Genomic DNA, 14,155 nt, shown 5'->3' on the forward strand with positions numbered 1-14,155 from the left:
GGAGAAGACTCCGATAAAATTTGTATAGTAGAATCGTTCCAGAGGCGGCGTAGAACAGCTGCGAATGGCTTCAATCACTGACGCCGGCGGAGACCGTACGCCGCTTCTCCACGACTCTAACATGGAATATTCTGGCGGAGAGGCGGAGAATACTATACCGCCAACCCCTATGATTTCAACTAATCCTAAACAGCGCCTCGTATCGCTCGACGTTTTCCGAGGACTCACTGTTGCGGTCCGCCTCCCGTAGAATCATAGAATTACTCATTTAATGGCGTGATTTGAACTTGCCTTTCATTATTTTTTAGTTTTTGATTTTTGTAAATTTGGATAATTTTTTTACAGTTGATGATATTGGTTGATGATGCTGGAGGAGCATTTCCGTCAATAAACCATGCGCCGTGGTTCGGTTTGACTCTCGCAGACTTTGTTATGCCGTTTTTTCTCTTTGGAGTTGGTGTTTCTGTCAGTCTCGTGTTCAAGGTATGAATTAGAGCTACACTTACCAGTTTTGAAGCTTCTACAATAAACAAAAAAAGGAAACGGAACAATTTGGAATTGATATGATTTTCTCAATGATTTGCATTCAATTCAACAAGTATACTTCAATTCGCAATCAGTTCATTTTATTTCTGTTAAAAGTAGTAGTGAACAGGCTTTTCCCGTTTCTGATGCAGAAAGTAGAAAACAGATTAGAAGCCACGAAGAGAGTAATGGAAAGATCTATCAAGCTCTTTCTCCTAGGAATCATCCTTCAAGGTAGAATCAGAATGAGGTTTAGTATTGAAATTGTCTTACCGAGGGTATAAACTTCCGTGTAGGAAGTATATTATTATTATTGGTATCCTGAGATAGTTGAATTGTATATTGGTACTTTGCCTCTCTTGAGGTGGAGTTATTAGTGGCTGAGCCCTTAACATCAATTGCCCTTTTGGTCACAATGTTTGAATAGTCTCTTTGGTATATGCTTAGGTGGTTATTTTCATGGCCGTGGTGATTTAACTTATGGAATTGATCTGGAGAAAATACGAGTGATGGGTGTGCTACAGGTATCATGACCTGCCCTCATTCTTCAAAAGATATGGTGTTAATATATGCCTTGGAAGCTCCGTTCTTGTATCATTTCAGTACATACAAAAGTAATGCAGCTTCTTAGGTTGTCATCACTTCTGAACTTTCTGTGTTCTAGAGGATTGCAATTGGATATATGCTGGCTTCAGTTTTGGAGATATGGCTTGTAAACAATACTGCTGTTAATTCAGCAATAACATTCGTGAAGAGATATTCGTATCAGATGTGAGTATAAGCTCTCTGTTTTTGGAATATTGCTACTCAGAACTTCAAGTGAGTGAGGACAAATTTAAATGATAATAATTCACAGATCATTTTATATATAATCTGACAAGAGTCTATATAGTTATTGGTCACTGAAAGGTTTAGATGATATCAGATGAATTTTGTTTTAGGTAATTCAGTATAGTATCGTTCTTTCAACATACAATATGAAGTGCACAAACACACACATATATATAATGATATAATCTATGTAACATTATAATAATAATATTTTCTTTTCTTTTATGTAGCGTGGCTGGAATTTTAGTAGGTGTAATGTACCTGGGTCTGCTGTATGGCCTTTATGTTCCAGACTGGAACTTTGATGCATCAAGTCTCAGGATGACCCAACGAACTCTACTTGGTGCTAATTCTCAAACTGTGAGTCAAAGTGCAGAGATCCCTTGTGGTGCATTTATATCAGTATTTGTGAAAGACATTTGATATGTGCTTTGAAAATCAGTTTCATACATGCTTATTGCGAAATTTAATTCATCTGAAAAACAATCCTTAAATTGTACACTACTACAAATGTACTTCGTCTGACACCTAAAGTATTAGTATTTGATATTATTTGCAAGTATTGTACTATCATATAGTTTCACATTTCCAGGTCTACTGTGGGATAAGGGGTAGCCTTGAACCTCCTTGCACTGCAGTTGGTTTCATTGATCGAGTTATTCTCGGTGAAAATCATCTGTATCAACGTCCTGTATATAGAAGAACCAAGGTTGCTAGTTGAAATTCTTCTTGCTATGTGATCATTATAGGGTTCATAATAGTAATTTATTTCAGCACAACTCTAACCATCTATACGTGGCTGGTTCATCTACAGGAATGCAGTGTCAATTCGCCAGATTATGGTCTTCCACCACCAAATTCCCCTTCATGGTGTCTTGCTCCATTTGATCCAGAGGGCATTCTAAGGTTAGGGATGAATTAGTTTTTTACCTTCAATCATGAGTCAGTTAAAGTGAGGAATTTGAATGGTAGTTTTCAAAGTTTTGTTTGTACTCTTTCGGTTAAGGTTCTGGTTATTGATAATTGCAAACTAGGCTATGTTAATACTTAAATTAATAAATGTAGCTCTTTGATGGCTGCCATTACATGCCTGGTTGGGTTGCATTACGGGCACATTCTTGTGCACTGTAAGGTAATATGTGTATTTTCTTCTTCCTTGGATATGTGGATGGAGGCCCGGTCTTCATCATATCCTAGTGTCCATTATTTTCTTACAGGATCAGAAGCAGAGAATAGTTATCTGGTTTGTATCATCTCTCCCTCTTCTGATGTTGGGCTATCTTTTAAGTGTCACAGGTACTTCCATTTTCTAGTGAGAATCTCTGTCTTTTCACTTCACGTAATGTACTTCATATTCCTGGAAATTCACTACTATTTACTCTTCATTTCTCCAGGTGTCCCACTTTCTAAACCACTGTACACACTGAGCTATATGTTTGTCACAGCAGGAGCATCTGGTGTTCTTTTGACTGTTATCTATTTTATCGTGAGTTCCTGCCATGAATGGTTATCTGTTTTGTCACCTCCGTTGATTCATTATTGACACTCAATTAAACTCTTCAATGTAGGTCGACACAAGATGCATTAGGAAGCCTACTCTATTATTCCAGTGGATGGGAATGAACGCTCTTGTAGTGTATGCTCTGGCTGCTTGCGAAATATTTCCAGCTGCTGTTCAAGGTGTCTACTGGCGTTCGCCTGAAAACAATCTGGTAATCCTCCATCTCAGTATCTCCACAACTTTCTTGTTGTCTTCTCTCATACTACTATATTTTCACATGCCTCTGAAATCATTTATGCAAATACCTGTATGTTTCGTTCACTAATCCCTGCCTCGTCTATATATTGGTCTGATATCTAATGAATGTGACACGATGATGGCGCGAAACATTAGATGTAACTCGAAAATTTCCTGTTGCTAACTGTGAAAAATGGCGTTACTCGTAGGTAGACTTTTCGGAAAGGCTACTGCAATGGGTCTTCCATTCAGATAAGTGGGGTACGTTGATCTTCGTTTTTGTGGAGATCTTATTTTGGGGTTTTGCTGCTGGTTTCCTCCATTTCAAACGTGTATATATAAAATTTTGAGCTCGTTGACTTTACATTTTAACCTCACTTTTTCAAGTAGGTTGCCCTTGGGCATTTGTTGTTTAGTTCCTGGAAATATAGTGCTAGTATGTTACATATAGAACGATAGTAGGAGGAGTAATTTCTTAGAATGGGTGAGATTCTTTCTCTTGATTGACAAAGACAAATCGAGAGAAATGGAATGACCGGAAAGATGAATAGCAAAATTGAAATATGAGATTTGTAATATGGAGTAATTCATACTACTACCATAAACTTTTGAGGAAGATGAGGAGAAGAATGAAAATGATACTCCACCATTTTTGTTTTTTGTTTTTTGTTTTTGATAATCATGAAAATGATAGTATAGTACTTTAGTGTTAAGAGTGGAGGCAGGTCGATGCGGTCAAGGTTGTCACGATATCATTAATATAAGCTTTAATTTATGCAATTAAAATTAAATAAAAGTAGGATGCCTCAAAAAAGTGGAAACCTGTGCCATCGAGTACACAAAAATCTGAATTCTGAAACACCGCAAAATCATTTTTTATGATTACAACAAGTTAGAATTACAGCTATGCATCCGCGCATTCTCATGCTTTCAAAATCTAATTTCACTCATTATTTTTACAACATTAACTTATTATCTATCTACTCCAGTCTACTACTAGGAAATAACATAAATATTGATCGACAGTATAAACACATAAATATTACTAAATCAAATATATATTCTTTTTACTTACAGCGCATGTATTACCAATTAAAATGTATTCTTCGTAAAAAACAAATCTTTCTTGAAAATGATTTTACGCCAGATTCTTAAAATAAAACACTTGTAATCCATCACATTAAAAATAAAATGTTTCTTTTTTAAATTATCCTATTAAAAATTATATATTTTTCATAATATGAATAATAACTTCTTCTTTTTTTACATTTTTACTCTCAATTAACCGAAAAATAAATATTTAATATCTTAGTCCGAAAATTATTCCATTAATTTAAAACGGATGCTCATAGCGGTCTCTTACTCTCTCTCTTACTCTCCAGTCTCCCCTCTTCTGCCTCTCTGCAAAACTAGTATGGAAGAAAGCGGGCGGCCGAGTTTCCGATCTGGCGGCGGAGAAAGGAGGCTGGAAATAGTGAGCGGAAGAGGCTACTACTCCTCCTATAACCTCGCCAACCAAATCTACCCGCCGACGAGTTTCCCTCACGATTCGCCGCCGGTTCGCATCGACGCCACTCCGCCGCCGCCGGCGAAGCCGTGGGGATTCGGCGGCCCGCGGATGAATCGGCGGAAGCGGATAGCGAGATACAAAGTCTACACTGTTGAAGGTAGGGTGAAAGCTTCGTTGAGAAATGGTTTGCGCTGGATCAAAAATAAGTGCTCTCACATCATTCATGGCTACTGATTTACCTTTTTTTTTTTCCCTTTTAATTTTCAACATTTGTTTCTTGCATGCTGGTGTATTTTCCCCCAATTTCACCATCATATGAAGTTTTCATTTTGAGATACCAGTTTGTTTTTACTTTTTTTTTGGTTAACGAATCTGCTCTAATGAAAAATTGTGGAAAAAATATCGTGAATCGTTTAATTTGTGATTGAGTAAGTAAGAGATAAATCGTTCAATTTCCGTCTAGCATTAATAATCCATTAGTAATGATTTAATTACTCTTTTCGTATTCTTTTACTACTATAAGGTTTTCATTAATCAATTTAGGCATTCTTAATTAGTTTCCCCACAAATTCATGACAGTCATCAAACCCACACCACGCCCAATTCTATCTAGTAGAATGATAAAGGATGAGGAATTCGAACAAAACCAAACTCAATCCAGCATAAAGAGGAATGATTTGGCTCAAAGAATGAAAACAATCCCAGTACTGAAGGTGAAGAACAACAATTGGAACAACGCTCATAGTATTTGATTGATAAATTTAACTCAAACTAAGTGTTGGTTTAGTAGTGGAGTGGTTAATGAGTCTATTGTGATATGGCCTTTTAAGTTCTGCTCATTTATCCCAGCAATAGTATAGGTGATATATATGCAACCAATTTGAACATAGCCAGAGAACGGTGTGGCTTAGAAATCCAAAACTTATTGGCACTTTGGCAGAAAGGGATGAGGGCAACCCACAGCAACAGGGTTGTCATCAGGGTTCGCCAAGTCCAAATCAACGACAACTCACACCACCTCCAAAACATTGAAGCCCAATATGTCATCACAGCCACAACCCACACATCTAATGAAGGAGAGTGACGACCATGTCCATCCTAAGTCAAAGAAAATAAACAAATACTACTCCATCCTTTTCATTAAAAGTGACAATTCTTCCTTTTTGGATTATCACATTAAAAGTGATATATTTCTAAAATGAAAACTACATCATTTTAATTTTTCCAATCTTTTAGTAGTAGTACTTTATTTTCTCTTCACTTTCTCACAAAATAACACTATGAAAATTATTGTGTCGAAAAGCAAATGTTTCACATTTAGAGAGACGTATGGAGTATACATGCAAAATTCACTACGGCCTCGATTCATCACCAATACGTCTAATCTCTTATATATCGCAGCATAAATGTATGAGAATACGTATGTATGTTAGTATGTAATGTGTATACGAGTTTATTCATGTTACGATCATGTGAAATACAGTGATGGACCAAACCACGCACATACCTACGTGTTTACGTCGAGTTCGTGTACATTATACATATATATATATGTATATGTATATGTGTGCTAAATATGAATCAAATGAAGCATTCCTTTTTCTACTGAATGCTCACATCCAACACAAAGATGGAAATTTGAATTTGATGAATTAAACTCCCCTATCCTGGTGGTGGATCGAGTTCTGGTGGTGAATCGATTTATAAAATCGAGAGATGAATTCCTCCGCCTTGGCGTCGATCAACTCATCTCCTTCAATCGCGTCGAACACCTCATCCGGATCTCGCTGCTCTTCCTCATCCTCGTTGCACAGATCCCGCAGATTCGTCGCCGATGCGTACTGGCTCATCGTTCCGCACGACGATCCAGAGCACGACGGCGCCGGTGAAGCCGATCCGTCAAATCCGCCGCGCGACGGAGACGCCGGCACGTGCAGCGGCCGCATCGACTGTACGATGTTCTTCCAGTCGCCGCCGCCGCTGCTCTTCTCCTTCTTCATCGTCGCCGCCTCCTTCTCGTCGGTGCGCTTGCGCAGAATGTGCAGCGCCGCCCTGAATATGCCGAACGGGCCGCTCTTCTTCTTCTTCCTCTGCATCTTCTCGGCTTTCAGAGGCGGCGGCGGCAGGATTTCGTCGGCGACGTCGACGTCGTAAGCCGGATTGAATCCCGTCATTTTGGTATGTATATATATATATATATGTGTGTGTGTGTGTGTGTGTGTGTTACACACAGTATAATGTGTGAGTGTGTGTGATTTTGCCCAGTCCCTTCCCTGCAATGCAGGGCAAATATGTATGGGAAAGGCTTATGGGATGAGCTTCATAGCTGCATTCTCAGATCTATATATACACTCACAATAAATTAGAATACTAATTAGGTAATTACCTTACTATCCATTAATCTCGAACTTACCGTATAGTAGAATCGGGGGTAAAACGGTGAATGGCGGTAACAAAGTGTATTTGAGAGGAGGAAAGTGGTTTTCGCGGGAATAAATGGTGCGAAAATAGAGTGGATTCTCTATATCTACCTCACATAACTTAGATTGTTGCCTTGTGGTCGTTAATTTATTTATTTGTATAATCGTGTGTTTGTAAATATGTAAATAAATCGAAGCAAGTTGGATAAAAAAATTGAGTTTATTTTGGGAAGTTTCAATACCGACTTAGGTTTAATGGACTTATTCTCTACATTAAACTAATCCAATAAAATTGTTGGGTCGACGAGTCAGGCCTATGGCCCAATACTATATATAAACGAGCCCAGTCTAGTTTTCAACTAGCAAAATAATCCAAATTAGTTGGTCGATTATTGGCAATTTGGTAGTGTGATAACAGCTTTTAGGTTCCTAAGTCTGTGATGTTAATTTCAACTCGAAGAGTAAAGATATTGACAATAGCAGAAATTATTACTATTATATTCTTCAACCCCACCCACATTGAATTTTAGCTAAATGCCTAAATATAATACTAACAGAGACAACCAGATTGGTGGTGAAAAGCAAATGAATTTACTTGATTTCAAATTGTCTCTTCATAGTAGGGTGCTGATTTTTTCTAAGAGTAATGTTTTCCGATATTTTCCTAGATGTATGTTTTTTCCGACCAACTTGTCGTTTAGCTTAATGAAATATGGAATACTAAGGACTCGTTTGATAAAAAAGATGGGATATGAGAAGATATATAAAACAAGATAAGAAATACGGGCTTCATGTCAAGATATGCAAAGATATGATTTTTTTCCGTTGTTGTTTGATAGAAAAGAAATTATCTAAATTTGTATTGTATATTAAATAACATGGCTTAACTTGACAAATTGGTGGGATACATAAACAAGGTTACTGTTATAATTTTAGTAAGATTAGATAGGGCACTGGTCTTATATTGGGCTTTGAGTTAAGCTTAACTATGATATCAAACAATTAGAAATGTCCATATATAATTCTCTATCTTGGTATTATTAACTTATCAAACATGCCCTAAATTTATAAACTGAACCTCATTCTCGTCTCATCAATACTATAGGGTGTTCGGTTGGCAAGACTAAATCTCATGATTAAATATGTATCATGTTTGGTTTATAAGATTGTCCCCCACAACTTAATCCTAAATAGATAGTCTCATGATTATTAGTCATAGCCTCCCCCTCCAACTAAAATAATCCCACAACTTAATCCTATATGGATAGTCTCATGATTATTAGTCATGACAACCGAATATGTGTAATAGTAATCCTCTATGCAAATATATAGACTATAGTCTTACTCATAAATTATGTTATCTCATCTCGCCATACTACTAGTAATTGAATATGGCGGTGTTTGATTTCATAGATAAAATAGTACCAATATATATACAATCTAATATCTAGGATTGAGTCGTGAAATTATTTTAATTAGAGGAGGTTGATTATGACTAATTGTCCAATAATTATCCATCTAGGATTAGGTCGTAGATTCAATCTCATGAACTAAACATACTTGACACTACATATTTAATCTCAAGATATAATTCTTGTAAATTGAACGATCCGTATATGTATTTTTATACTCACACAACCTAAATTATTTAGGTAAGTCTTTCAGAATTGTAAAACTTCATTAATGTTAGTACTATAATTTATCATTATAATATAATATCAATGATTTTATATTAAGATATGTAATTTTAATTCATCCATTATCTTTGTTTTGAAACAATAAACTTCGAGACATAGTTTATATGTTTGGAAATCAGTGTGTCGTATAAAAATAAATTAAATCCTTACAGCACCAATTTGGCAACTTGCCTCTGCATTACGCTCTATTTCATGATAACTATTGGTTGTTTAGTATTTTTCTGTTCATATCTCATATTTTGTTTTAATTTTATCAATTGTCAATGTCGATGAGTATTTTCTCGTTACATACAGTATTATTACACCATAAGTTAAAGTTTTAAGTATACACCAAAGGGCACAAAATATTTCACTAAAAATCTTAACTTTTCGAACTCTGACGTACTATAATATTACTACTATTATTCTAGCAATGATGGAATGCATCTTAAGTAAGGAAATGTTTCTGCTCCAAATAATACTACTAAGTCGGATAGTTCTAGTTACCACCCTCATAAAAATAAATGACAAAAGAAACTTATCATTGAAATAGTAGTATATTTAAAAATAGTAGTATATTTAAAAATACAATCACAAATTATACCGAAAAATGGCACAAATTTCATGTTGATGGGACCCAATTTGAAAGTGGACTTTTGCTGCTCAATGACAATGAGGGTTGCGATCTCAATTTTTAATTTAAATTGTTGCAAAATCCAACCTATGGGAAATGGGCACTTTTTTGTTTTAATCCATCTATACAGTTTTTTGCCAGTTCACTATACAATGTTTTCTTGCTGTAGTACTATTTTATTAAATTCCTAAACTAACTAAAATTTTTAAGCCTTTTTTCGTCATTTAAGTTTATGTGTGTCACGTTTTCTCGCCATGATATACGGTGGGCTAAAAATGACAGAATATATGGTATTATGGATGTGCAGTTGATTTTACACGAATTTTACATTATTCTAGCTGTTTTTTTCCTGTTACGTGGGGGAGATAAGTAGCATTGATTATCTCTAATCATTTGCATTAAACTTAAAATCTATTTTAATGTAATTATATTAAATAGTGATTTTATTATAACTATTTACACTAAACTAAAATTTACAAGAATATTCTTTATCTATTATTTTCTTCAGTCATAAAATTTAAAAAAGTGCTTTGGTTTACTTGAGTGTAAACTTAAAGATAGATAAAATTTTACTCAAAAACTCAAAATGGGTTTGATTTTAGAGTACCGTTAAAGTTAATTATCAACACAATTTGGATTTTAGTATACCATTGAGATGATCTAATCAAACGTTTACATGCTGCACACACATTGATGGTTAATACTCTTACTTAATTTACTGTTCAGGCAGTATATATGGTATTAGTCTTTAATCATACTACGTACTAAGATAGTATTAAAACTTAAATTTGGAATAATGTATTCAAATTGTTTATATAAAAGTTCAATTTCTAAAAATCCTACTATAATTTTAAATTTTAATAGATGCTGTTACGGTAAGCATGATCTAATAGTAACATTTTAAAAACTATACTCCATTTCGAACTAAGTCGTCTCCATCAATATGGTAGGTATAAAGAATCAAATCAGTGTCTGACACATATATTGACTTGAGTATGAACACAAATAGCTGAAATTAAGAATTTTTGAAAACAAATAGCTGAAATTTAAGGAGCATGCACTTCTCTCTAAAGAGTAAAGAGTCCATTCATTTCATTAATTCTTACATGAAATGACAACGATAACTGATCTACTTTATTCCCAAAATAATATATTTTCCCTCAAAGTCTCAAACTACCATAATCCTATCTATGAAAATTTCTGCAAAAAATTATTGATTTTGCTGTCATTATTGAGAACACATTTATGATTGGTGTGTCGCAATTTCTGCTAAATTTCCGTTGACTCAAGATGTTTTGTTGATCAGGTCTTCCTTTTTAAAATTAATAATTCGAAACTTTTGGCTGTGTTTTATTTTAAAAGTAAAGATTAAGTTATCTAGTAAGTATGTATCTCCAATCTCAAATGCTTTGTGATGACAGTAAAGCTCAAACCAAATTTGGTTGATACTGTTTTTATCATGAAACTCCTCTTTAATGTTTCGAGATTTGGATTTATTTATGAGTTCCATTATCTCTATTTGTCATTACCTTTGCATAGTAGCATAATATTATTGTATGATGAAAATAGCTTATGGAGTAAAATATTTAAAACAATGATGCAACTACCAGAAACGAGACAAATATTAGTAATTCGACTTATAAGGCATATTCAGTTAATGATATTATGTCGATTAGTATGGTCCATTTAGGGGTGGATATTCGGTTTTCAATATAAATTTTTCTCGAGTTAGATTGGACCGAAAAAAGTCATTTTAAAAAATATATATAAAATCAATCCCAATTATTCAAAAAAAAATAAAATATCTGAACTACGAAAATCCGTCTGGACTGAAAAAATTGAAACTGAATAAATATATCCAAAAACAGTAAAAAAAAACAAGAATTATTTTTTCATGAACTTACATGCAAGTATATATTTAACCTAACCATACAACATTTCCGAACAATTACAGTAATCATAATCTAAACATCATAACATCCACTAATATAAATCAACTACTACAAAACTGTCATTTTACATAAAATGTGGAGTAGTAGTTTATTTTTTTTTAAAACAATGATTTCATTTTTAGATCGTTTACGGAGATTGCTTTTTAGTACATTTAGAAAGGATAATCTAAAACAATTTTGAAAGGCCTCCGTAATTTAAAAATCTGAATTTTAAAAAAATGTATAGTACTCCTATTAAATATGAACTAAAAATGAATTTTGTGTGACAATGACAATTCTACGTTAGAAATTAGTTCTATTTTGATCACAATCGTATAAAAATTAATACTACTCCTACTAATTTAATATTATTTTTATCTATGAATTTGTATTAAGCTCATTATTATCCTATGAATAAAGCGAACACTACAGGCTACAATAGAAGGAAATGAATATTTTTCGAAGGAGCTGTGTTCATTTCCCGCATAATAAGATGAGAAATCAAGTAGAAACTTCCTAAGAAACTGTGTGCTCTGTGTGTGTATAAGGGTAAAGGGCCCCATTTCTCAATCATTTCCCGATAATCGAATAGTAATTTTTTCACGTACACAAGAAGGGAAAGTGTGGGGGAATTACGATTTATGAGTACATTTTTACCAATATTATACGTGTTTTGCCTAATCTAGGAATATGTATGTTACTTTTATTAGAGGTTTGTTAAGTTTATATTCTGTCGTCATTTGTGTTGAAAATAAGTTTGGATGATTCATATTGTAAATGCTAGTAGTACTATATTGTTTTACAACAGAGTAGATGATAATTCAATTTTCTAATTAATTACAACAAAAACTGGTCAGGAACTTATGCACGTAGTTATATTTTACAGTACGCGTTAATACAATAGTGTATAAGATAGTGTCTGAACATCTCCTCAAAAATAATATACACTAAATTGCTATCGCATCTCCAGCTATACACTAAATTCCATTTTTAAGTGTAGAAAACTTCGTCAATCATAATATAAATTCAAATTCATTTTTGTGTTTTCCTACAAAAACAACACCAAGTATGAGTGTCTATTGTAGCAAAATATATTTGGGAGACAGATATTAAAAAATGTTGCAAATTTGAGTTTGGTGTAAATAGTTGAAGCGAAATTAGTTTTTGGTATGCCGTATAGATTAAAAATGAGTTAGAAATTGCTTTTCAACATAAACGAGATTGGATGTACGATTGAAGAGTTGTTGTATAACAAACACCTCAAAATTACGCCAGCTTTCGTTTAATTGGATTTCCTTATATTGCAATTTAAACAAATGAGAATCGTGTCCACCCGTCAACTCTTTCCATTCTTTACTTAGGTGATTTGCAATCTTTTACTTTCAGAATCTCACCTTTGATTACCATTCACCTTCTATTAATTGCCTCTCTTGCTTTGAGTAAATTTACTACAATTTCAATAGTACATATGGTAACTACTCCTAGAAAGCCACTTCTTACATACAAATTAAAATATATTCATTATTTGAATTTATTCATAATTAATAGTACTAACATTATTTACGAAAGAGTATATAATACGCATCTCTACAATAACAAATTGCATTTAGCTAACAACCAATTCACAAGTATTGCATGTATCGCTAACTTAATTCATTTCACCATTAATACGAGGCTCTAAGCATCCTTCCATCCACATTTAAGGGGACGTTTGGCTTTAGTGGATTTGTGGAAATTATTTATTATGTTTGGATTATGACTAAAATGCCAAAAAAAAAAAAAAGAATTTAACATTTTACACAGTTGTTTCCAAACAGCCGTAAATTAACCATGTGTTTCCTTATACCGCGTAACATATCTTCAAATCCTCAACCCCTATAAAATAAACCCCCAATTTCACATTCCAATCACAATGAAACACTAGAATTCCATCACTGCATATACATGAAGCAAAAAGCACCAACAAAAATGTCGAAACGCACCTCACTCGTCGCTCACAGAGCGTGGGAGCTCCTGCGCGCGCTGCTGTGCACCAGAAGAGGCGAATTGTGCACCGCGATCACGCGCAGCGCGTTCCACAAATTATTCAAAAAAATCGCGGGCAGAGATTCGCGCGCGGCGCTTCTCTACGGCGATCACGAGATCTCGTTCCAGAGGACGCCGGTGGTGCACGTGAGGATGCACCGCGCGCCGGCTGCTCTGCGGCTCAAGCTGCCGCACATTCCGTGCGTCACGCCGCAGGTGGATCGCGATTGGGAGGATGAGGTGTGGTGCAAGGAGGCGGAGATGAGTGATGAGGGGATTGATGAGAGGGCGGAGGAGTTCATCACCAACTTCTATGAGGAAATGAAGCAGCAGAGACAGATTTCATATATATGAATTGGAATTGGAATTGGAATTGGAATTGCATTGTGTTTATAATTAAGCTCTGGTTTAAGCGATTCTTGTGATTTCTGTTTCAAAATTTTGGATATGGAGTAAATATATATATAAGGAATAACAAATGCGTTTTTGTTATAACTTATAACTGCATATGGATTGAATTCCTTCAAAGTTAACACTTTGCTTCACTACCAATCTGAATCCCCCATCTCTATCGAAAAACATGAAAGAAAAACTCAACATTATCACAATGCTGCACTTTTTCTACTGTTCGCCTTAGACTTCAATTTTTTATTTTATTTCAATACTTACGGACTACTTTAAATGGACAATTTCTTCCTCCGGTCCTTTAAAAATAATTTTTTTTTCTTTTGGTCCCTATTCTAAAAATATAAACTTTTTATTTAAGGCAATTTTTTCCTCTCTAATGAAGTGAGACTCATTTTCCACTAACTCATTTTCGTTCTATTTCTATCTTACTTTTTTGCCAATTTTGCATTAAAACCTC

At 34.5% G+C, this 14,155-nt stretch overlaps 4 protein-coding genes across 4 annotated transcripts; 3 read left to right on the top strand and 1 right to left on the bottom strand.

Annotated features, from left to right (window-relative positions):
- On the top strand, positions 1-3,754 carry LOC125210764 (uncharacterized). The gene is made up of 13 exons (XM_048110345.2): positions 1-235; positions 346-483; positions 678-759; positions 973-1,049; positions 1,190-1,296; positions 1,587-1,716; positions 1,949-2,065; positions 2,171-2,262; positions 2,422-2,488; positions 2,574-2,652; positions 2,751-2,842; positions 2,925-3,068; positions 3,304-3,754. Exons 1-13 carry the CDS (start codon positions 65-67, stop codon positions 3,442-3,444), a joined length of 1,437 nt encoding a protein of 478 aa, XP_047966302.1. The 5' UTR covers positions 1-64; the 3' UTR covers positions 3,445-3,754.
- A 754-nt stretch (positions 3,755-4,508) lies between these two features.
- LOC125209276 (uncharacterized) lies at positions 4,509-4,838 on the top strand. The gene has a single exon (XM_048108882.1). It carries the CDS (start codon positions 4,509-4,511, stop codon positions 4,836-4,838), a length of 330 nt encoding a protein of 109 aa, XP_047964839.1.
- Positions 4,839-6,033: 1,195 nt separating this feature from the next.
- Positions 6,034-6,923, bottom strand: LOC125216836 (uncharacterized). The gene has a single exon (XM_048118613.2). The coding sequence runs from the start codon at positions 6,776-6,778 to the stop codon at positions 6,257-6,259; it is 522 nt and encodes a 173-aa protein (XP_047974570.1). The 5' UTR covers positions 6,779-6,923; the 3' UTR covers positions 6,034-6,256.
- A 6,091-nt stretch (positions 6,924-13,014) lies between these two features.
- Positions 13,015-13,785, top strand: LOC125209277 (uncharacterized). The gene has a single exon (XM_048108883.2). The coding sequence runs from the start codon at positions 13,210-13,212 to the stop codon at positions 13,642-13,644; it is 435 nt and encodes a 144-aa protein (XP_047964840.2). The 5' UTR covers positions 13,015-13,209; the 3' UTR covers positions 13,645-13,785.
- Positions 13,786-14,155: the final 370 nt, after the last annotated feature.

This window comes from Salvia hispanica, chromosome 3, assembly GCF_029641045.1.
Source record: "Salvia hispanica isolate PSC_SH4W2 chromosome 3, Shi_PSC_v1, whole genome shotgun sequence".
NCBI lineage: Eukaryota > Viridiplantae > Streptophyta > Magnoliopsida > Lamiales > Lamiaceae > Salvia > Salvia hispanica.